Consider the following 25,490-nt stretch of genomic DNA (forward strand, 5'->3'; position numbering starts at 1 on the left):
ATTGTTTCATGTTTAATATCTATAGTACTAGAAATTATGCATATCTTATATACAGAAATCTGCAGGTCAAACCCATAGACAGTTCTTTGAGAAATGAAGTACTGCACATGTGATTCTCCCTCTAACTGCCTAATAGTCTTTGTTGGCACAAGGATGATCTATTATCATGCCATACTCGCGTGACAACGCCAAAGCCATTTATGCCATCACTACTCGCCATCGCTCCTACGTTATGAGTATTTCACCATCAAGTTATGCCTCTCAAATCAAGTTTTATGCCTTTGGTGACAAAAAGTCCATCAAGTCACCCATGAGCCAAGGAGCTTGACAAATGCTTGACAAAATGCACCATGGGCAGTATTCACCAGGGACAGAAAGCTTAGCGTATGTACTCTCTGTTTTATACACACAATTTACATTTATTGTCACATTTCCTAGATGTTTCATGTCACATTGCTCACCCCCTCAATGCTATTCTCTGTTAACGACCTGTTTCCATGCATAAAACGCTTCCATGGTGAACTTATTATATATATTTGTGATTTGGAAATAAAATTCTGTAAAAGTCAGTGAGAATTTGGTTGGTATCAGATAAGCAATTGTTGGGCCAGTGGCTCAAGAGCTAAATAATCACTGTAAAAGCCTCATCACCACCACCATTCGGTTTAATGTCTCCCCGTGATCAGCAACCTCTGATTGCCACTCAATTGCCTGCCTCAGTAACCTACCATGCTCCATCCATCCATCACACGTGTCCCACCCACCACAAACTTCTCTCCATATATTTACAGAACTTTCATCTGCAGTAATTTCTTACCACATTCTATTCAGAACTTTCAAGTTGCTCCCCACGTGTAAATTGATTCATCATGTATAGCTGCGTGCTCCGTGGTGCACGAATCAGAGAGGAGCCCAGCACACGAACCACTCGCACGCGCCTCGCGCACCCTTCTGAACAGACTATTCGTAGAAGGTGCACACATACCCCAACAAATACACTTCATATATATTCACGCATGAATACGAATGTATTCATGCGTGAATATTGAATTCAGATACCAACGTAATAATTAATCAGAATATTTATTTATACCAATCAATCACTCACAAAACCACCAACCCACCCTCTCCAGCTCTCACACACACAATAACTCATTCACCAAGCTATGCTGGCCTTCACAGGCGCTCGCTAACAGCAGGTCCTGCGGGATATTTGTCTTTGCGTGAGTGTGTAAATGTGGGAAGCGGTAGTGTCGTGATGAACACACTTCGCCACGAAGTCGGCCAACCAGTTAGATTCCCGCTCACGGCAAAGACCAGTGACGATTGTCTGAATCAGCTATGGCCTCGCCTAGGTCGATCACTGTTACAATGTTTTATAGCTATATTTTGGTGATTTTGAAAACGTTTTGGTTTAGCCATGTTTGTTTGTTGTAGTACAGAGTTAGCCTGATAACTTGAATCTAAATTGTCTTATGGTTGTTATTGTTTGACTTGTATCTCACTGGGATTTTTGCACACAGCGTTGAAATACGGTGTTTTTCTGGAAGACTTTGCTGTTTTTTCCTGGATTTTTCTGTTTGCGTGTAGTCACTTTAAGATGTTTCTTGTTCATGTTTTTGTTTGTTGCGGTTGCACCCGAGTCAAGAGCCGCATGGCTCACAGGGTTATACCTAATAAATGAAACTGATTATCTATTGACAAAAAAGGTCATATATGACATGTTTTAGTGTTGGTTCAATTTCTTTCTTTAAGATTAGCACTTTGCATTTTAGTTGTCATCAATGATCTTTTGTAAAGCTCCTAGAAGTTTACGTAGTCTAAAGATTATTGTTACCCTTTTCTGTTGCATTTGTTTACCAAGTTCATCACTAGCGTTATGCTACAGTGCACTACAGTACATGGCATCGATATTTAAGTTTAATATTTCAATAATCAGATGCAGAACCATTCTTTTTTCACGTACATGTATGTTCAACTTATCTCGCACTATACATAGCCAACCGTGCTAATCGGAGGTGCAGCTGCGAATTTAACTCATGTAACCAGGATCGTTTCAGTGACCTAACCACTGCGCCACTGCTCCATGAACATAAAGACGCCTGAAGACATCACAATATAGAAAACTGGTTCTGCTTTTTCCTATAATTTATACTATTGCATTGCAGATACAGAATCTATGTTTCACACCAATACAGTCAGCCCGATTCATTTTTACATACTTGTTTCATTCATTAATTAATCACTTCTTGCCGTATTCCGTCATTCACCCGGGCATTCTAAATCCAGTTCACCATGGAAGTCCAGTTTACCACGGACGCCCAAAGGATGATTGGTCTCCGCAGACCACTGTTGTTGGTCATGCTTATTTTTACCACACTTAATTCTAGATTTGAAGCTTTCGTGACTGCAAGGATTCATACTCTTAGTTTTTTTCGGTAAAGTCACGTAGGTAAAAAATAAAAAAAATAAAAAATACAATAGAAATAATAATAGAAACAAAATAATAAATCACGACGTTTCGGAGGCAACACAAGTCTCCGTCATCAGGTGGGACCGTCACAGCACTTGAGACTTGTGTTGCCACCGAAACGTCGTGATTTATAATTTAATTTCTATTTTTTTTACCTACGTGATTTTACCACACTGGTCATTAAAGTGTGGTGAATCAATCAACCCATTCATTCATTAATATCCCCCACCCACCCCCATTCATTCATTAATATCCCCCACCAACCCCCCATTCATTCACTCGGAGAATTCAACCCCCACGTGTCACTTCCGTATTCCGAAGCGCGCGACATCTTCCGGAAGACGTCTACCGAGTCAAGCCCCTTGGCCCCCAAAAAAACACGAACGCGGCCCAACCGGCTCCAAGCACGACAAGGAGGGTTGGGGGCCTCATCATCATCGTTCCGTCTTCTTCCTGCTCGCCTTTTGCTCCGAGTGTGTGTGGCCTTGTGACCCCCCGCCCCCGACCCTGCCGTCTTCACCTCTCGCTCTCTCGTCGACCCAGCGAAGCGAGAGCGTGAGGGGGTTGCCAGTCAGAGGCAGACACAGGAAGAGGAGGTGTTGTTTGGGTAGGGGTGGGTGTTTGTAGGTAGCGTGTCTCTCTTACCTCTCTCTTCTCTCTCTCTCCATGGAGTTCGTGGAGCTTATAAAGACGCCCAAGGTGGAGGGAGCGGTGCTGGAACGGCCCTGCGCCGCTCCGCTGGAGGGCACGCTGTGTATCACCGGTCACCACCTCATCGTGTCTTCGCGTCGGGAACACGCCGAGGAGATGTGGCTGCTCATGTCGTCCATCGACGCCGTGGAGAAGAGGTGAGTGTCGTGGTGTGTGTGTGGCCGAAACGTGCACATCACGTCGGTGCTACTTAGTGGCGAATGGTGGTTGTTGTTTGTTGTGTGTGTGTCGCTCTACGAACCTGGCCGGCCACCCGAGTTCGATTCCTACTCGTGGCTAACAAACATTGGGTGACAATTATCCGAAGCGGTCCTGGGCCTCCTTGCATGAGTACTGTATCTTGTGGGGTGTGTAAACATCGCCACGAGGGAGACAAAGGCGGCCGGGCGTGATAGGTTTAGGGACGAGCTTGAGAAGGCCATCTCCCAACAAAGCCACCTTTTGTTGTGTCTTTGTGGTTGGCGTGCAAAGGGGCTTTTGCTTTGAACTCGTGACTTTTGTTTTCACGTTTTGTAAGACTAATGTTTTGTATTGCAGCAGTGTGTGTGTCTAATATATTTTCAAATGTGTTTCTCTTTCGTTTGCCGTATCTCACATAACCATGCTACTCCTAATCTACATCCGCCACCAAACCTAATGGTCTCGTGACTACCTCATTGTCAACAAAGCTGGCATTGTGATTGTAACATGAAATTATTATTGTTGTTGATATTCCACGGTGAATATTCCATAGCCATGCTATTTGGCAACATGCGACTCCAGAGCTGAATGCAGCTCTTTTAAGGACTGCTTTGCGGCTCTTGAAATATTTAGTTTTCTTTAGCGAATTCGAAAAAAATGGTTTTGGAGTTATTTTGATTGCAGACTCCTGGCTGTGTGAGTCCAGTTTACCGTGGAAGTCTAGTTTACCATTAAAGTCCAGTTTACCGTGGGAGTCCAGTTTACCATTAAAGTCCAGTTTACCGTGGAAGTCCAGTTTGCCATTAAAGTCCAGTTTACCGTGGAAGTCCAGTTTGCCATTAAAGTCCAGTTTACCGTGGAAGTCCAGTTTGCCATTAAAGTCCAGTTTACCGTGGAAGTCTAGTTTACCATTAAAGTCCAGTTTACCGTGGAAGTCCAGTTTACCTTTAAAGTCCAGTTTACCGTGGGAGTCCAGTTTACCATTAAAGTCCAGTTTACCGTGGAAGTCCAGTTTACCATTAAAGTCCAGTTTACCATTAAAGCCCAGTTTACCGTGGGAGTCCAGTTTACCATTAAAGTCCAGTTTACCGTGGAAGTCCAGTTTGCCATTAAAGTCCAGTTTACCGTGGAAGTCTAGATTACCATTAAAGTCCAGTTTACCGTGGAAGTCCAGTTTACCTTTAAAGTCCAGTTTACCGTGGGAGTCCAGTTTACCATTAAAGTCCAGTTTACCGTGGAAGTCCAGTTTACCATTAAAGTCCAGTTTACCATTAAAGCCCAGTTTACCGTGGGAGTCCAGTTTACCATTAAAGTCCAGTTTACCGTGGAAGTCCAGTTTACCAATAAAGTCCAGTTTACCATTAAAGCCCAGTTTACCGTGGGAGTCCAGTTTACCATGGGAGTCCAGTTTACCGTGGGCGTGCAGTGTATCGAGGAAGTCCAGTTTACTGGAGAAGTCAGTTCACAATTTAAGTGCAGTTTACCATGGAAATCCAGTTTTCCATGGAAGTCCAGTTTACCATGAACAGGGGTTGGCAACCTGTCGCTACAGAATGGCTCTTCTTGTTATTTTGGTTGCCGGCCCCTGCCCTAGGAGGTTGACCGAGTCCCATAAGCTCACCCATGCCCCATTCCCTCCTTCCCATGACCATGATTCTGATCATCTTAACGTGGCCGGTTCGTTCGCATACTTGATGCCTTGTCTGTCTCCCATAAGCTCGCTGTTCTCACCTATCCCTTATGTACCACCTTCTGTTGCTTCCATAGATAAGTTGTTCGTCCCAATGGCCTCCTCGATTAGCACTCAACCAAATGTATTCAGGTTTCAAATCTAACTCATTTTACAAATTCCACTCCATGTTTCCTTTAAGTTCGCACACCTCAGTAAAGTATCACCCTCTACCTTACTTGTTTACCTTATCCACACATTCCCCGTGCCCTAACTTCACCGCAGAATCACACACACTCTCAATGAACGTTACGTTTTTTTGCGCGTTGTGCTTCCTGTTTTGCATTTAAGTTTCCGTGCGTGTAAATGTTGCTTCCATGATTGTATTGTAGCTTTGAGAGCCGTGGGAACCAGGTCGTCAAGTTTACCGATCTGCAGGAGGAAAGGTTTGCCTCTTCTGCTATGCGTCCTATGATCATTTGTCATGCACACTGTGCCCTTTAGTATACTTTTGCAATTCAAGATATGTGGTTGGGTGAGAAAATGCTTGGAAGTGTTCACCTCGGGGACACTCAAGTGTTTTGTCCATGTGGGCCTCAAGCTGCTGTCATCCCCGCTCCCATTCTGTTCTGCTTAAGAGTAACCCATTTGGAGTGCTATGGTGGGCGTGCTGCATGTACAGGGTGTTCCATTTATAGACATCTCACACATTTCGAATTGTTATTTTGATTGCCGTTACAAGATACATTTTTGCGTTGAATTGGTCAAGGTGGATCAGTTGTGTGGCTATTGCATGACATAACCCTATGGGGGTACATCTAACATCATATGCATGCAACAAAACGTAAGCCCCACATTGCATCACACCAGCAATGTTGGACAAAGTGAATGGGGAGTGTTTAAAGTTTAAATAAGGGTATTGAGATGAGTCCGAGACATGTAGAGATTTGGAAAGCAACGTTTTCTCTTTAATTTAATTATATTACATAAGTAGGATATATATAAATGAATCACCCTGTATTTCAACTACTATCTACATTTTAATTAAATCCGATGTGCCATTGTAAAGACGTTGTTGGTAATGTTTCTATTATGGGCATTTATTTAAAATTCAAATAATGATTATTTGATTTAATTATAGTTTGCACCCTCCATAGTATGCAATGATTTACTCTCATGGTTAAGCAACAGCTGCATACTTTATAGAACAATTCTTACTAAATCGCTGCCCTGTTGATAGTGGACTGGTCCTATGCAGATCTCTTTCGAATATTATTAAAAAGTAACAATAATACCTAAAGTGCTGAGCTGAATTGTTTAGCTTTGTGGGATTTATCAGTTCTTCTCTTCCTTGGTATACAATATATCTAACCAACTGCATGCAAACTCTCTAACTTTCAGAATTGAACCTGACCTATAATGAGCCAATTAATTACTAAAAGAGGTTTTGGAAAAAAGCATGACTGTTCAAAACAACAAATTATGTGTATTATATTCAAATATGATGTTATTGTTTGCAATGGGTAGATTAAAACTATTTTGGTTTCTCTCTATGTTAATACAGTAATACTTTTCATCCCTTTGCTAATCTCCAACAAGATGAAGGTCTCCCCAGTGTGTCGGTTTAGGAGGTTGTTTGACCTGACTTCAATATGCTGATCAGTGCATATCGGTGAAGGAGAGTGCTCACTGCCCAATAAGACACTGCTCGTCACTGATAGTAGCTGTGGCCGGGCATTGAACTCATATCGCCAAGTTTATCGAGCAGTGTGCTCATCACACTGCATGCCAGTAATGTTCTATGTACATAAGACTGTAAATTAATGAGCCCAATTAGCTGACCAAATGGGTCAACCCACTTTAACCACAATAACCAAGAAGATAATTGAACTAGAACAAAGAATCTTTGTTTTAGGGTTTCCTATGTGCACCTATTAAACGTCACTGAAAAAAACAGGTACGAAAGTGAACAAATGAGAAAATCTGGGCAAACTCATGTATTGCCATACTAAACAATTTTAAAGGCTATTCTTGCGTATTAAAGTATATAAAGCAGAGCGCTACCCAATCTCTGAAAGCCAGTATTGTACATATTGATTAACAAAATAATAATAATTAACAGTTTTTGCATGAAAGCCTCCGCCACACCATGTCCACCATGGGGGTTATTTGACCATACTTCACCATGCTGCTGAGTGTCAGTTGGTGCAGGGGGTAGCACAGATTGGTTCAAATATGACTTGCCTCCGGGCATAAGCCTCGTGTCGCTAAGATCAAACCGCAGTACGCTAACCAATTGACCACCGCTTCACTCCACTCAGGGTTGTTTACACATGTAGCATTAATAATATTATAGATGGTTAGATTATGTTGAACGTTCCCGAGGAATATATTATTTCACCTCTGTTTAGATTAAAAAAATAATTGGATTAATATTTTCCCCCAAGTGTCTATTACTATTTTATGTAAAAAATATAGGAAAGTGGAATTTCCACCTCAAATGAGCACTCCCCTCCCTCAATGTTCATTTGAGGAGGAAATAACTTCTAGATTTGACTATCCCACGGATTAACATTGCCACTTTAACTTAAACGTGTGCTATTAGGTTAGGTAATAAAAATTTCACATGAACCTATGTTCGAGTAGAATTCGCATAAACACGGTGTGTTGACATTAGTTGCTGTTTTGCTTTTAACCCAAGGTACATTTCCTCTTCATCAGATTTGCTGGGACTGTAGGGACTCTGACAATAAAGTGCAAGGACCTTCGGATCATACTGCTGCACATCCCTGGAATGGAAGAGTGCCTCAACATTGCCAGCTCCATTGAAGTAAGCTGTGCACCATCGCAGAAAGGTGGCAGCTGTATTAAAAGCCAAGCTTTTTAATCCTACTCAACTGAAAACAATTGGTCAAAATCCTGACTGAAAGCTTTCGTGACTGCAGGAATTCATATTCTTTGGGTCTTTCGGTAAAGTCACGTAGATAGGTTCAAAGAAAATAACAAAAAAACTACGAAGTTTCGATCGCAACACAAGCGGTCGTCTTCAGGAAAAGGGGGGTTAGCGTCCAAAGGCAACTGTTTATAAGGGTTTGAAATGGGCGTAGCCCAAATGTCAGCAGCCAATGTTAATGCAAGTAGTGGGCAGCCAACTCGAAGGTGGTTGGTTTTCCACCAATCAAAGGGCTGCCAGGTGAAAATTAGCATGTTAATGAGAGATTAGCATGTTAAGCTTATCAATTTACCTTGAAACCATAATGGGATGGTAAAATGCAGAATGGTGTAGCCCTGCAATTTCTTGCTTATGCTTTTAGAGAGCCACTTTTTCAAATACATTCTGTAAAATGTGGGAGTACCCACACTTTACCCCACCAGACGGGACCTGCCGATCACTGCCTGGTGAACCCATTCATTCTTCTGGGTCGAAGGTGGCGGTGGGTGGGAATTTAAGAAACTTGCCCCATTCTTTAAACTGCCACCCTAGGAGTTCGGATTGAACCGGTGACCTCTGGATTGCTCATCCAGCATGCTAACCATTACACCGTGGCAGCATAATATTGGATAGCACTTTGCTTTATAAACTTTCATACGCAAGAATAGCCTTTTGCATTTCTTGCATGAGTTTGCCCAGATTTTCTCATTTGTTCACTTTCGTAGATTTACTTTACTTATCCATGAAAGCCACATTGAGTCATAGGACTCTTTTTTTAGGAATTGTCCTGCATTTTGTTATTTTAAGATGTTTTCAGCCAATAATGATGAGTGTTTATCATTCAACTGGGATTAAACCCCTGGAAAAAACCCACACGCGCAAGGGGCCAACACTCTATCCCCATACAGATGGAAACCCATGGCGGTTTGTCCACTTGCTGCACTGCCCTTTCCTGGCGAGCCAGGGTATGGTACCTCGATCCCTACAAGAAGGGAGATTCAATACATTTGTGTGATCCACCACCCCTCGCCTCCACAGTTCTAGAATACACGTGCATGCTACCACTGCTCGTATGAATTGCATATGACACTTTTCATTCACTTAGAGGTCTGCACTGAAAACCTGAAGCTCAATTATTCTAGGTTGACTTGTTAATGATTGAAAGCTGAGTTTATACGGGCTAGTTTAATGTAAACCCGAGGTTGTTCATCAATTGTGCTCTTCCCATCAACTGAACTTTCCACTTTTCTGAAGTAATCCAACGTCATGATATTTGCGTTGCAGGTTGAACTCTTTCTAAAGTATTTAATCGATTATTCAGTAATGCTGTGATGGGTATTTGTTATGGCTTATCTGCTCTATGTTTTGTAATGTAGCGAGCACCGTGACTTTGGTTTGTGAGAGCTTGGGTGACTGAATCGATTTCTACTGAGTGAAACAAATGTATAAACAATTACATTAATTTACAACAGTGCAACGTATATATAGATCGAGATTGCATGAAGAAAGTAACAAAATAGATATTGGAGAGAATTGGGACAAGATACATTTTCGCCAACGTTATTCACAGCTATGTAAAACGTTTTATGAAAATTAGATTGGAGAACTGAAGGCATAAATATATGTTTACAACATATTCGCCATCTGTTGATGATAGCCGTTTTAACAACCAATGTAAAGTAAAAACAACTAAATGGGAGGGGACAAAACTACAGGAAATTATAGTAGAACTTGATAAAGATAGATTTAATGTGGGGCTTAAGATAAATGAGCAAAGCAAAAGTCACATACAAGTTCGCAAAGCAATTAAATATAGTTAGGTGCAGTTGTTGAAGGCAAATCAGGATCGAATTGATGAAATGGTGGATGAGACCAGGTTGAATTACTTTTGGAAAACTAAAGTTCAAGGAATGCAGCATATGTATACGCCTAAAGAAGAAGTTTTTTTCCATCAGTGCCTGCTATAACATAGGGATCAGAAACATAGACATTGACAAAGAAAAAGGAACAAAAGCACACCAATAAGCATTGAAGAACACACTCGTGTATGGAAGCTAGTTGGTTTGGTGCATTAGGAAACCGTGAATGATGGTGGTGGAGTATGGATGCCTTCATTCAGCGGTAATAGTGACTGAGTACAGTGAAAAATCGACGCGTGTTTAACTTTTGCTCTGCTTGCTCTGCTTTTTAATAAATGGCCAAACGTTTGGTTGTAACTTGCGTGCAGGTGCTGTCTACGCTGGCGGCCGTCAACCTGTACTACCCCTTCTTCTACCGCCCTATGTTCGAGGCGCTGGAGGACGGCTGGCACTCCTTCCTGCCCGAGCACGAGTTTGCACGCCTCACCTCGCACGTGAGCTCCACGTTTCCTCGCTGGCAACGCTCCACAGTGGCGAGATGTTAACTCCCTCGCCTGGTATACATGAGGCCGTGGGTTTGATACCAGACCCTGACGCCTGCTGTATATTTGGAGTTTCCGTGTCTCTCTCCCCGTTGGTCGCGTTTATTTTTCTCCGAGTCCTCCGCTTTTTTCCCCTCACATTTAGAAACATGTGTTTAGGGTATTTGGCTGCTATACATTTCCACAGGATAAGCTACTTCGTTGAGCTATCATTTGTGGTCAGGTCACTTCTAAAATAGAGCTGTATAGCTCATTAGGCCTTATCTGGTCAAATAAAAAAAATGTTTCATAGTTTCAATCGCACACCTGATAATAGTTTATATCCAAATCTCTGTTCCCGAGCCCAGATCTAAACTTGAAGGTGTTCAAGACTTAAAGCGATATAGAACTTTAGGCTGACCCTCTCTGAGTCAAACCAATGAACCTCGGATATATGTTGGGAACCCAGTAAAATTTTTTTTTATATATCCATAAGCATAAACGTGCCTATATTCCAATTTTTTTTATCGTCCTAGAACAATGTTAGAATTTACCTCGGTCGCAATCCATCAAATCAAGATTGTCAAAAACTGTTTTAATCCAATATGTAATAGGCTTGTGTGTGCGTCTGTATTCAGACCTTGTAAATTGACTCTAAACGTAAAGTAAAAAAAACTTTCATGTGATCCACAGACGGCCGACTGGCGCCTGAGTCACGTGAATAAGGACTTCACGGTGTGTCCGTCCTACCCACCGGTTGTCATCATCCCCAAGGCCATCGACGACGAGATGGTCAAGAAGGTCTCTGCCTTCCGGCAGAACGGCCGATTCCCTGTGCTCAGCTACTACCACAAGACCAATGGCATGGTGCGTCGCACCTCGCTGCCACACATAAAAAGCCCCACTTGGTGCCTTTTCTTTCATTCCTGTGCAAAGTTACTTTTCCTACCAACGAAACAGCAGCGGGCGTTGTAACTTATTGAATGAGATGGACTTCTGAAGTTGCCGCGTGGGTCCGGCGGTCACCGCTGAGTACCTTGATTCTGATCAAAGTAGCTATTGAAGGCAGATCAGGATCAAAATGTTAACTAAAATGCAAACAAGAACAGGATGGCATCTTTTTGTAAAACTGAATTGGAAAATGAAGATTAACTTACCAGTGTGCTTGAAGAAGAAAGATGTTTTATTCACTACATGTTACCTGCAATGATGTTGCTCGGAAGCATTTACGGTGACAAAGAAAGTGGTACAAAAGCTGAGAGCTTTGGAGAGGTGCAGATGTGGAATTATACTGAGACACAGAGAGAAACACATTAATCTTAGAACAAATACAAGTTCGTGACATTATATTGACCCTTAAAAGCTAAAGTGAACTTGGGCCTGACCCATCGGGTAATGGAATGACAGCCAAAGAAGTAAAACGTCCCAGAGGCTGATTGCCACAGAGACGGAGGGATGAGATTAGCTCTTGCATGAATGAGATGGATTATGGTGACGGAGTATGGAAATCTTCATCCAGCAGTGGATAGACCACGACCGCTGATGGTTATTTATTTTTGTCAGTCGCTTCACAAATGTCGAATCTCTTAGAACATCGATTACCATCGCTGGAGATTACTGCTTCAGAATTATGGGTTTTTTCACAGCCTGTGTACCAACTGGAGTCAACGGCACAAAGGCCCAGTTGTGTGCTGCATTGCTCGCCGTGTTTCTTTTTTGGTCTCTTTTTCTACGCATGCCAGTGGGAGATGTGCAGGGTGATAAACGGAGGGACTAATTTTTATTCAGAATGCATTCACGCTTTAGCCATATATCTGAATGTCGCATGTCACTCAAGTTCATGCAGTAAAGCTTACTTGTATGCTTAATTTACAAGAAAAACTAAAAACAAGTTAAACATCATTGCCTCTTTGGGTTTCTTCTGCAAGCACCAACATGCAAACGCATATCAGCAGCTCACTCGGTATGGGCAGCATACAAACAGTCCATCATAAGCAATGCATGCCTTGGCATGGCTTGGATTACTGTGAAATACAGATTATATTGCATTCCAAAAAATATATTTACTTTAAACTTGGACACATTTTGAAGCAGACACTTTGCTCTGTCCATGAATGGTGCTTCCATGCAGGGGTCCTGACTGGGTTTGAGTCTTGCCACGTATCTGAGGTTCCCTTTGTAAAGAATATATTGCATGTCAGAGTCTGTAATCTGAATGTATTTTTCACGTGATTTATGTTTTATATAGATCCATGTTTACATGCTCGTATGTCCGTCGGATCTATACGAGCATGACATTGTTATTGTTATCCATGTTGCCATGTGACCCACATCATGCTTGAAAATGAGACTATTTTCATCTCTTGAGTCCTTACGTGGTTAAGCAAATAAACTTGGAATTGATGTTGAGGTTTCTATTGGTTACAAGAAATTACTCTTAGACGGTCGACCATCCATGGAAATATGTAGGTAATAGGATGAATTTTCCCCCACTTCTGAATGGAGGTTTTGAATGAAGGCCTTGGTTGCTGGAGTGGCAAGTGGACAGAAGGGAGCAAAGTGAGATGACAGCGTTAGACAGGGGTAAGGCTGTGGAGAATTTTTAAGTTTGCGAGTGCAATGTTGAATATAATCTGGGATTGGGAGCTCGTGGAGGGATCGGAGTGATAGGGTGATGTGGTCATGTGTTGTGCGTGTTAAGTCTAGCAGCGGCATTGTATAGCATGTTTGAGGTTGTTGAAGGGGGTAGGTGCTGAAGAATATGCTGCCACTTGAGAGGTACTCCTTTTTAAAAATATCCAAACATAACCATTGATAATAAAAAAAAAAATCAGAAAATGGTAAGGTGATTAAGAGGCTTTTCTCTGTAACGGATTGCATGAAGATGCATATCCCGCACAGTGGGCACTTAACAAGACCTTCACAAAGGTCACGGTTTACAAAACACGCTTCGTTACGCAAACCGGCCGCAGGTAATGATGCGCTGCAGCCAGCCGCTGACGGGCTCGGGTGGGAAGCGCTGCAAAGACGACGAGAAGCTGGTGAACGCCGTGCTGGGGCCCGGCAAGCGTGGCTACATCATCGATACGCGCTCCCTGCACATCGCCCAGCAGGCCCGTGCCAAGGGGGGCGGCTATGAGCCTGAGGCACACTACCCACAGTGGCGTCGCATCAACAAGTCCATTGAGAGGTCAGACAGTGCACACACACGTGCCTCTGTTTTCTCTGTTGTCTGGGGAGGGACGGGGGGCTGGTGGCGTGGTGGTTAACACGCTGCACTACGACCATGGCGGCCTGAGTTTGATTCCCCGGCCTCGTCTAATATCTGTGGTGATTCCCATTAGTACTAATTACTAGTGTAGTGACTGACTCGGAGACACTAAGAGCAGGTCGTACTGGGGAAACAAAGTGAAACTAATTACTAGTGTAGTGACTGACTCGGAGACACTAAGAGCAGGTCGTACTGGGGAAACAAAGTGAATCATCCCAGTGTAGGCCCAGGACCGATTCAGATCGTCACATTAGGCCCAGTACTACTTATCAGTATCAGTAGTACTACTTATCAGTATCAGTAGTACTACTTATCAGTATCAGTAGTACTGGGGGAAAAAAAAAAATCTTACCGAACATTTCATGTACAAACATGTACATGAAATGTTCGGTAAGATATCCTGCAATAAAAAAAATTCTGACCTTTATAAACAGATTTAGATTTGTTTTTGTATGATAACGAGCAACAGATTACATGTTTTGGATATGACCTTCCATCCCTTCCAGCTAGCAAAACTTGTAGGTTAATCATATATAGAGCCCTGTCTCTCTCCGCCTTCCTCTTGACTTCTCTGTGCTGTATCTCCTAATTTTCTCGATTTCTCACTCTGTCTCCATTAAAATCTGTTTCTCTCGTCCTGTTTTCTCGCTCTCCCTCTATATTCCTCTCCTTCCGCTGTACCTCACCCACCTTCCACCCCCTATCTCTCTATTTCTGTCTTTCACCCCTCACCCTTGCTCTCCTTATTCCCAACTCTACCTCTCCCATCTCAATCTCTCTTGCCTCTCCCTAAGCTTTGGCTGCGTGTCGCTTTCCCTTACTCTTCTCTTCGTTTTGCTCTCTATTTCTTTCCTCTCTATTTTGAAACGCCGTTTCACTCTCTCCCTGCCCCCTCTCCTCTCCGTTTCTTCCTCCCTCTATCATCTCCCTCTCGACGATTGCATTTGCACGGGAAAAATGGCCGGGGTGGAGGGGTAGGTAGTTGCGGGGTAGGCATGACGTCAGCACGACGCACGAACCTGGCTCAACACCGTGGGATGTGGGTGATGTCACCACGCAGATGTGCACTGTATCTCACCCCCATACACGTACACTTGACCGTGCACCAGAAATCCAGCCAGCCAGTAATCCAGCCAGGCAAGAATGAGTCCAGCTAGCAAAACTTTTTTAGATAAAAACACTGCCCAAGGAATGTGAAATTATTTATAAGTGTTTACAACATACCTGCTTGTATATATATAGACAATACAATTACTTAGCAACTTTAATATATTTTAAGCGGAAAACATTAAGACTCGTGCACGACGTTATCTTATTGTATTTTTTTACGGATGGGAAGTGCAGCCATTTTAGCTTAATGTTTATTGCTAGAACACTGGGTCACCGCAATTTGTCAGTGGTCAAAATTAGAATGCATTGAACTTGTGCATTTGGGGATATCACACAGTTGCTGTTCTGCGGCACAATCTTACCATTTTTCAGAATAAAATATTGAAAAAGGTCGTAAAACTTTTCAGAAATCTTGAATGTGCTTTAGGGTTGGCTTTTACGTGAGAATTGAAAATTGGAATGATTTAACTTTGATCGACAATGTTCTGTTGTTGTTACTGCTGTCAGATGCAATCTTATGCAGGACAGTTTCATCAAACTAGTGGAGGCCTGCAATGATCCCTCGCATAACATGGACCGCTGGCTCAGCAAACTGGAGGCGTCAAACTGGCTTGGCCACATCAAAGACATCCTCACCACCGCCTGTTTGGCTGCACAGTGTCTTGACAGGTGCTTGGATATAATACAATTTGTCTGATAAAGCCTGGAGTGATTGAGAGCGTCGACGTGTGTGTTTTTTAGTGGGATGTACCTCGGCCAGTGTGTTGTCACTTGGCGATAAGGTATGTATTCAAGAATTATATTATCCTTGTATGTATGTATATGTGTAGAACTTATTTCGCACCATACATAGCCAACCGTGCAGATCGGAGGTGCACCTTTCGCTGATTTGTGGTGTCGCGTTTGTCATGTTTAGATTGTTCTGTCTTGTTACGTAAGCTAAATGGCACAATTTACATACATTGTTCATTAATTCTTATGGAAGCAATTCAGTGTATATGTCATGCGCATAACAATCACTTTAAATTGGTGAATCATTACATGCCGAGTTGTAAAAAGTATCTTGGGTATGTCTGTTTTCAAGTGGCTGAATTGCTCGTAGCAATTCATGTATATTACGTGAATGGTATACAGAAGTATACCATTTTATTTGACATGGGGCCAACATAGCAAACAGATATGTTATTGAATTAATGTACACAAAATATATTTTCATTACAAGCTGTCCAACTCTCTACATTTTACACGGGGTATTTCTCCACAGATTTAAACGCCACCATTTGGCAGGACCCTTTGACTTTCTCGTGCCATTTCCTGCTCTCCTATGTCCTTATTTTGGGCCTCTATATCCCTTCAAGAGTCCACATGTACATGCAAACTCCAAATATACAGCAGCAGGCATCGTCAGGGTCGAGATCGAATCCATGACCAATATACCAAGCGAGGCACACCTCGTGTCACAGCCAGCCAGCCCCATGCACAACGACCCGATTTCATTGCTCCATCTCCCAGGTGGTGCCATCCTGTCGGATGCATTCCATGATAATACCTCGGCTGCCGCTCTCCTCTCCTCGTGGTAGTGTGGATTTTTCTCCGGGTCCCTTAGGTTTTTCCGTTCCACATTTAGAATGAACATCACGCGTTTAGAGTATTTAGCTGCTTTAAATTTCCGCATGATGGTAAGCCACTGTGTTGAGCTATCATCTGTTGGCCAGGTAGCTTCTTAAAAAATAGATAATTGCTCAGTGTTATGGAAGCAAATTAAATGGGAATGGGTGCAATCCACGTCACCATAACATGATCACATTTAGAGCATTTTACGTTTTGTACAGCAGGGGGCATTGTGTGATTACTGTACAGTACTAGAAAAACGGGCAGATTTCTTGTCTCATTGATTTGCTTTGCTAAAATGTAGGCAGCATTCATTAACCGTTCATTGTAAACAAATGTATTTGGTAATACTGTGTTGTGCAGTAGTGCACATGTCACACAAACTCAACACATTTGGTAAGCATACTGCCTTAAAATGAAAAGTATATCCCAGATGATGTTTCTGGTAATGACCATTCTGCATAGCTCAACCCCACCTGTTGTATACTTCTCCTTTAAGGCAGTGTTATTGATGAATGTGAGGTTGTCATTCAGGTTAAAGTAAATTACCAAAAAAAAATTCTTTAAAAAACATTTTAGACATCACCATTGATCACGTGAAACTATTTCCGAATTTTTTTTTTCCTCGCAATTTGCTGAAAAATGTGTTTGTAAAGAAAACCACTGAACAACTCTGTCAAATGTGTCAGTAGTATACCTACTTTAATCTGCTGTGTTTATAGACGGCATTTTGGCAATATTTCTACGTGAGAATATTTAGTAATATCGATCGTACATGTACATACAGACTTTGATTTATCACTGACACCTACTTAAAGTGCTTGCATTTATCAGTATATTTGTTTGGTATTAATAGCATACTTATGTGCTTTTTATTTTATTACAATGCTAAAATACTAATTTATCTCTCAGAAGAGGCGATGTATGGCTGTCTAAAGGATTTGGGACGGACGTGATGATGCACACGTGCAATCAATTAATATTCTGGCATTTGTTGATGGTCCATGCAGGTTTACAAAGCTCCCAAAGCCCTGCTGCGCTGTGAGAAAGCCATGGGTTGGCAATGCAGAGAAGAGTGGGTTGTAAACTAGTCGGTGTGGGTGTTTGAATGTTATTCGCTGACATGCAACACATTGAAGTTGGATTGGTACAAACGTGTCACGGCAGGACCCACACGAACAAGTATTGAAGCTCAGCGAAGATACTGTATTCTGTATAAATTAATTGAATATTACTATTATTTCTTCTACTCGAGTCGCACTTATAAAAGAGGTCTTGATAATTGACGTCATCTGGTCCAACCCATGTGAGACTAGGCTCTAAGGAAAGCTGTCTCGGGTGTGGATCAATCAACTTCAAGGACAGTGCACATTATCAGAGTTATGTCTTTTGTTTGTATTATGACTGCAGGTATTGTGGTCTATGCAAACATGACTCCTTGTAAAAAGGTGTCAGTTTTGTTGCCAGATAGAAGGGTAAAAAACCAATTATCATATTTTTACTGGCAAATGAGGTTCCCATATTGTGAAAAATAGGTCTTGTTATACAACACAGGTCTGTCACCTGCTCCTCCGGTTTTCCCCTCCATTTAGAAACCTGTGTTCCAAGAATTTGGCTGCTATAAATTTCCACATGATTAGCCACTTGGTTGAGCTACGATTTGTGGCCAGGTTGCTTCTGAAAATTAAATGTATAGCTCAGTGGGCCTTACCTGGGTGACAAAAATAAATCAACATTTTCCTGAATTTTTTCCTGTGATCTGACGATTGTGGGCTGCTTCTTTTTGGTGCACGTACCAGGGAGGGTGCCTCTGTGTTGGTGCACGGCTCCGATGGCACAGACTCCACTCTACAAGTCAGCGCCCTGGCCCAAGTGATCCTCGATCAGGACTGCCGCACCCTGCGAGGCTTCCAGGCGCTTGTGGAGCGCGAGTGGCTGCAGGTACTGAGTCGATTCCCCACCCTGACGTGCGTTAACCACGCACGTGCGCAGGAGTATTTCTGGCTTGCAGTGATATTGTGAAAATAATACAATAATCACTTACCCAGGAAAGCCACACAGTCTGAAGACTGCATAGGGATGTATGGCCAAGTACTGTGTGTACGTTTTTGGCAATGGGAGGAAACTGGAAGACCTGGGGGAAACCCATTCAGAACAGTGACAGGAGATAGAAATATAATTTTCTCCATACAGATTTATTTGTTTGGAGAAAGGATGAGTGCATTTGGATGATGTGCAGAGCCCATTTCTGCAAATTGTGTATTGAATATTTAATGTAGGAAGACCAAGCAGGAGAATGTCACAGGGATGGTCTGCAAGTCTGCCTTGTGTTAGGTATGCATTGTATCGTGTGCTCATGTTGTCAGATTGATTTCTGTATTGAGTTGCGCACACACACAAGCAACAGAAGAGACAGCTTATATAACAAAGCAGCAGTCAGCACTTACTGCATTTGACTGTCTGTTGTCTGTGCACGAAAACGTCATTTCGAAGGTACCTTAAAAAATGTTTTGTTATGAATATTCAAAAGCATCTCGGATTTCAGTTACATAGTTTTCATGCGCACATATGGACATAGCATTAACTATGTTTAAACATTTGAATTCATCTTGATGCTGCTGTGGTGTAATCGGTAGCACACTGGTCTTGCAATCTAGAGGCCACCGGTTCAACGCGATCTCCTGACACTTCCGTTGAAAACAATCTCTAGCGTGCGGCAAGCATGTGCAAATCACACGTCCAAGTTATAAGTCTATGAAGGCATGCGACAGCTTCAAGAGTTGGGCGACTAATGTTGCTCAGTCGGGCGGAGAGCGCGGGAGAGTAGGATGCAGTTGTTTGGGTGGCTGCAGTCACACTTATAGGTTGTCTTTAATTCTCCACTTGTGGAGGAGAGGTGTGTGCGCTGCGACCAGTTGATGTTCTGAAGCGGTTGGAGCACCATAGTTCCCTTGGAAGATCAAAGCCGTGCGGCGCGATGGTGGAGTCGTCGATGAGGCTTTGATTTGAAACCTCTGCAGAACTCCATAGTGTTCACCAGCAGTCTTCAGTTGACCCCGCGTCATCCAATTGTCTTGCGCGATCCCACATTGGTTTCTGGGATTTCAGACGGGTTCTTGGAGGGTTGAGCATTGAAACAATGATGCAGTTTTCTTACATACCCCCCCGACCTCTGCCCGCCCAGCAGTATATATGTGTGCACCGCAGTCAATGGCGGAGCCAGGGTTTTCAGGTAGGTGGGGCAACCCCTCCAGCAATAAAAAATGATAGAGGAGTTGTTAGTAAGTAAGGACTTGTCCCTTGCTTTTTATTCGACGCATGTGTGGCAATGGCGCAGCCATCAATCGAGGGTCGAATTCGAACCGTGTGTGATCGGCATAGCGCTCGCTGAAGGTATGCGTTCAGGGAAGTCGTGTACTGTATACGCAACTGCGCACAATTCTGTGAGTCACTTATAACTGCTTTGCTGTTACTTATTGCCAATTATGGACTCAGACTATTGTCCTATCATCTCATAGAGTCCCTGGCACGTAATAATATGCTACACAGTGGCAGTGGGGGTCGCAAAATGCCGATTTATTACTAATAAACCCCAGAAATCCCTAATTTCGATCGGATCATTGGGGGGGCACGTGCCACCCCCCCCCCCCCCCCAATGGCTCCGCCAGTGACCGCAGTCAAAACAATCGGCTGGTCGCGTGAGGTCGAGTAGAGTAAGGGTACTCACACCCTCGTATGACATGTCTGGCCAGCGTGAAAGAGTAGGCCAAATACTCTCGAAAACAGACCTTGCTGTAGTGGGGGAGGCCCTTTGCGTGCCAGCAGTGGCGTGAGCAAGCGACCGCAGGGCTGCACCGCTTCTAGTTCACTAATTGTTGGCTAATTGGTGCTCTATCCGCGTTAATCTCTCTCTCTCCCAACCCCCACAACAGGCAGGCCACCCTTTCCAGGAGAGGTGCAGCCGCTCAGCATTCGCCAACGTCAAGCCACGGCAGGAGGCGCCCTCCTTCCTGCTGTTCCTCGACTGCTGCCAACAAATCCAACGGCAGTTCCCGTGCTCCTTCGAGTTTGGCGAGCGTTTCCTCGTCCTCCTGTTTGAGCACGCCTACGCCTCTCAGTTTGGCACCTTCCTGTGCAACAGTGAGCTCGAGAGAATGAAGATGAAGGTGCAGCAAAAGACAGTGTCAATGTGGTCGTGGGTGAACAGGCCGGAGGTGATGGAGCAGTACCTAAACCCGCTGTACGAGCCCAACAACCTGGCCATTTGGCCGTCAGTCGCGCCGCAGAGCCTGGTGCTCTGGGAAGGTAAACAAATATATCTCCAGTCAAACACCTTTCCTCCCCCACTCGTGTATTCATACTGTCAATCTAAGAGAGACGATGTGGCTCTTTTCTACATTTAATGAGCACCAGTTGTGAATGCTGCGACAATATATACAGCGCATAGTACATGGTACATGCGCTGTAGATAAAATTGAATGTTGTTTTGAATCCATGCCATTCTTAGAGCACAATGCTATAAAAAAGGATATAGTCTGGCGGTAGGGGGACAATGTTGCTACGTGGTTTTACCCATGAAAGTGATTCGGAATTTGTGAATACATTTCCAATTTGGTATTTTATCACACTCCTCTATTCCATGCTTGTCAGGGCTTAATCCTACTGTGCTAAGCTGGACAGGACCTATGTGGTCCAAATGGTGCTAAAGTAATCGATTAATTAAATGGTTGATTTTGGTAACTGGCCGTACATACAATGGTGTGAAGTCTCCTCTTCCTCCCCGTTCTTGATTGTGCGATGTGCTGCATCTCCACCCTAGGTGTGTTCCTGCGTTGGAACCAAAGCTTCAAGTGTGTGCAGGAAGCCTGGGATGAGGTGGTTATCATGGCCGCACGCCACAAGGAGCTGCAGGCTCGCGTGAGCAGCCTGAAGGATGAGTTGGCCTCGCTCGAGAAGGCCCGCGACCCTCCCAATGGAGAGCAGTGACCTCGCCCGCTTTGTGCGACACTGGGCCGAGCGTCGAGGGGCCAGTAAACCACTCGCAGAAGCAAGCCTCCTGTTCTCGCACGCACGAGGGTGCTGTGTAAAATTGGCTTTGCTTGTACGGCATCAGTTTTTCTTCTGTTCGTACACGTACGATTTCATTCGCGCGTATACAAACGGAATCGGAAGAAAATGTCATTATCGGGGTACATCTTCAGGTCGGAAGACGTAACGAGGCTCCCACAAGGCCATGGGGGGAGGGCGTGTGGCACAGTTTTGCACCAGCTATTGTTAAGTGCGGTCGTGTCGCTACAGTTCTCTGCGGTAAGTACAATGTCTTTAAAAAACAACGGCGCTACGCCTCTAAGTAAAATTAACGCTGCGCCGCTTGCACGTTCAAAGATTTGGCGTTGAACAGGGCGCACCCTGCAACCCGCAGACGGCTCTGAATGACAAGGGCTTAAATTGCGTGTGGGCCCGAGCCCATATATGTGCATTTACTTGTCGCTGGTCCCTCTGCTGCGTCGGTGGCAATGTGACTGGCCGCTCGCCCCCTGAGGGCATTCCTTGCATATCCAGGGTTTTCAACAGCATGGCGAAGTGAGAGCCGATCAGAAACAAACACAATGCGGTGTTCAGAGCAAGAAGATTTGAACTCGTGCCTTGTGGACGTACATTACAAATAATTCCCCGCTTGGCGTCTAATAGTTCATAGCATGCAAGATTAGTGTTTGCATATCTCAATTTTGGAATTCTGTAAAAGGCTTGTCTGAGAAATAGATGGTTCCCAAGAAAGTCGGTGGAAAGAAATTGGTTAAACTTTGTTCTGTACTGATGAGTGAAGACTAAGTGGACTTTCAGGGATGTTTTAAGATAAATGTGATGATACCAAAACACAGGGCCATTGCACTTTATGCAGTCCAGAAGGAAAGACCGTTATTGTATTTACAGGAAGATACACTAAACGAAAAGCAAATTATAATAGTCATGAATTAAAGCTTTCCACTGTAATATTTAGGTTTGTCATTTTACATATTAATGGGGTTCTTAAATGATCCTTATGGCGGTACCCCAGGGTACCAAATGATACAAAATGGCCGAGGCAATTAAATATTTTATTTCTAGGACACTATTTTTTCCAGGGGTGTACTTAACTCCGCAACTGGGGTACCAATCGATCCGAAATCAGTGCTACTCCGCGATATCGAAACGCAGCGAGGACGATTGCGCTGAAACCCTGAACGCACGAACGCACCGTGGTGGTGCATCGTGTACAGCTCGTTGAGATGAGTCGATTGCCGCATCGCCAACCATCAATAGACTAAAAATGACTGCATCGCGGACATTGTGCGAGAGCCGGGGTACCGCCATAAAGTTAAAATGTTTTGTAGTTGCAGAAATTGGAGCAAAAGTTTGAGATAAATTGTTGAGGTCTTATTACGAACAACTGGGTTTTAAACTGTATTTTGTATTGCCTTCGACATACAGTATGTGCTGCGGGCATTTTTTGGTTTCTGGATAAATACTACGACCATTGCACCGGTTGTAAATTCGAAAGATAATTGATCCTGCATCCACTTCTTCGTCACGAGGCTGTTATCATTTATTGTTGTAAATATATTTTTTACGTCATGTGTTTAACACGATAAAAAATGTTTTGTCAAATAATGCAGAACCACTGAAGTAAGTCACAAAAAGGAGTGCGAGTCCAGCGTGCACCATGGTGGAGTGGGTCATTGGGAGCAGAAGCAGGAAGTGCCCTGTTTATTTGCCTCTCCTGTTAACCCTCGCTCTGCTACTCAGGCCTTCTCTGGATGTTGTTAATTGGAAAATAGCGCAGCTGTAGCCCTGCCCGATCGATACATCTCTGCTTCGTGAGGGTCCTTTCAGTACAATGGTTCTCAATTGCAGTCGGTGACACCCTCTCTAAAAGAGTTGTCTTATTGGCCTGTCTTAGCCGCATTTGTGACTTGTCGTCGTGGTAGGAAACTTGATTCTGGTCAGGTCATGACGGCTTCAGTTAAATATCCTGCTTTTGAATGCAGTATAAATAATGATTACCCACAGAACAAACAGGCCAGACTGAACTGATGGCTGCAGTGGCTTTCGAAAGTTATCATGACATGAACACATCAGAGTCGTCGACATTCAGATAACCTATATTTGGAGTTGTGATTTGTGCCAGAAGTCTATTCCTGGTGCACAGGATAAGTGGTTTTTAAGGATTTAAGCAATTAGGACATATAGCAACACATGAAGATTACCAGAGTCTTGACGTTTACTTAATAAAAAGTAATATTTTATTCATCGGCTATTGGCTATTCACTGCTGGCTAATGACCTCCCCATGCACCACAGGTCTTACGATGCCAACATAATCAAATGCCACTGCGTTTAGGCGTTGGTCTATTCTCAGATGTGTGTTCTATGAGCTGCTGTTCTGTTACCATTCTCGTCCATTGGCCATGGTCCCTTCTGGCGGTGTGTCCTATCCAAGCCCACTTTCGTTCGCGGTGAAAAGGAAGTCTCTAACCTGTGTCTATTCTCGGATGCACAATTTAATCTTTCTGTCAGTGCAATTTGGGCGCCCTGCCACCTGTATATTTGGAGTTTGCATATTCTCCCCTAGGTCACGTCGATTTTTCTCCAGGTCTTCCAGTTTTGACCCTCCACATTTAGAATCTACGTGCATTTAGACTACTTGGCTGCTATACATTTCCACATAATGAGCCACTTCGTTGACCTATCAATTGTGTCTTCTGAAAAAGAGCTAAGTAGTTTAGTGGGCCTTACCTGGTAAAATGAAAAATAGTTTAGTTTGTAGTTTTAAATTTTAATTCCAAGCACGTATCTCTCCATGCCTTGTGTACTTTTGGGATTATGTTGTATTTCTTCAGTGTCTGTATTTTATGATCTATCTGTCATAGCAGGTAATAAGCACAGATTTAAAGCATTCTTCAGTCACCTTTGCCATTGTTGCTATTACCAACCTTGCATCTTCTGTGTGTTTTCCACATGGAACAACATTTGAATCGGCGGGACATTAAAGCCTCGTTGAGTTTCGCGTGGTTGTAGGAGAGCCGTCAATACTAGGCAAGCCATGCCGTGCCAGGCAATGCACTTTGCTCACTCAAATGAGCGCCTTTGATAGCCAATGTACCAGCTATTTACTAAGACTATTGCCACAGCGCTGTTATTGTGTTGTTGCTCGTGTAGTTGAGTATCCAGTCCACGAGCCATCGATCTCCTGTCTGCTGTAAGTCATTCACGCAGATGTGTTCAAATACTTTTTTCTGACACTGCTCTAGCTGGTCCTATATGACGTCCAGTTACCACTGGCATACTTTTCATCGCTTGCACAGAAACAATCACAACCCTCATTCTTTGAAGCAACTTCAAAGTTTGATGCGTCTAGTCAGAACATGTAAATATGTGGTCACATTTGTTGGATGCTTCCAATGGGGACGGTGCAGTAGTTTCCTCTGACGTGAAAAGAGCGTGCATCAAGTTGGGGTAGTATCCCAATGCGCACGGTCAGCGTGTAACCCAATTGTATCGGGGAAACGGATCTTGAATGTGTTTACACCTGGTCACAAAATGGATGAGCGTGCAACCCTCTAGCACTCCCAGCAGTTGGAACACAGTTTTGGATCGTCCTCTCACTCCCCCCAAAACAAAACGTATTTTGCACCGTACACAGCCAACCGCGGTGACTCGACAGAGGTGGCAGTGAAGGCAAATCTGGCAATCGACGGCAAATTTTGCGTCTTGGTGCACCAAAATGGACGACGAGAATGACGAGTAGTTCGTTGGGCAATGGAGTCGATGGAGCCACGCGCACTATTTTACCTCGGGGCCATGTTCCTGGTATTGAACAATGAAACGTTCACCAGTTTAATGAGTTACATGCTCCATATACACCCGGAGTGCTTCGAAATCCTCTCCGTGGCGGTAAATGTTGCCTGGATATTACTCATTGAGCAGGCTTGGAAGGTTCCACATTCCACAATCATAAAGCATTGAAAATGCTAGTGTTGATCGTTTGTGGGAGCGATTTGAGGGTAGGCACCAGGAGAGGATATCATATCCTGTACCCCGTTATTACAAATATTTCCCAGGTACCTATGTAGAAGACAGACAAAAATGAGCAATCCGCAAGTTCCTATTTATA

At 43.5% G+C, this 25,490-nt stretch overlaps 1 protein-coding gene across 2 annotated transcripts; it reads left to right on the plus strand.

Moving 5' to 3' along the window:
- Nucleotides 1-2,829: 2,829 nt before the first annotated feature.
- MTMR9 (myotubularin related protein 9) lies at nt 2,830-24,352 on the plus strand. Of its 2 annotated transcripts, XM_078855863.1 has the most exons (10): nt 2,830-3,321; nt 5,426-5,479; nt 7,755-7,863; nt 10,193-10,318; nt 11,039-11,212; nt 13,318-13,535; nt 15,234-15,395; nt 18,137-18,278; nt 20,270-20,642; nt 21,157-24,352. In XM_078855863.1, the coding sequence occupies exons 1-10, from the start codon at nt 3,140-3,142 to the stop codon at nt 21,321-21,323; spliced, it is 1,707 nt and encodes a 568-aa protein (XP_078711989.1). In that variant the 5' UTR covers nt 2,830-3,139; the 3' UTR covers nt 21,324-24,352. The 2 variants fall into 2 exon arrangements, with proteins under 2 accessions (XP_078711989.1, XP_078711990.1); XM_078855864.1 differs by lacking the exon at nt 5,426-5,479 and having other exon boundaries at nt 2,832-3,321.
- Nucleotides 24,353-25,490: the final 1,138 nt, after the last annotated feature.

This window comes from Lampetra fluviatilis, chromosome 4, assembly GCF_964198595.1.
Source record: "Lampetra fluviatilis chromosome 4, kcLamFluv1.1, whole genome shotgun sequence".
Classification (NCBI taxonomy): domain Eukaryota; kingdom Metazoa; phylum Chordata; class Hyperoartia; order Petromyzontiformes; family Petromyzontidae; genus Lampetra; species Lampetra fluviatilis.

Bases quoted from the DNA above. Each gene is read 5' to 3' on its own strand.
- MTMR9 (XM_078855863.1), top strand. From the start codon at position 3,140: ATGGAGTTCGTGGAGCTTATAAAGACGCCCAAGGTGGAGGGAGCGGTG. The intron at 11,213-13,317 runs GTGCGTCGCACC...AACCGGCCGCAG, and splicing joins ACCACAAGACCAATGGCATG to GTAATGATGCGCTGCAGCCA. The intron at 13,536-15,233 runs GTCAGACAGTGC...TACTGCTGTCAG, and splicing joins ATCAACAAGTCCATTGAGAG to ATGCAATCTTATGCAGGACA.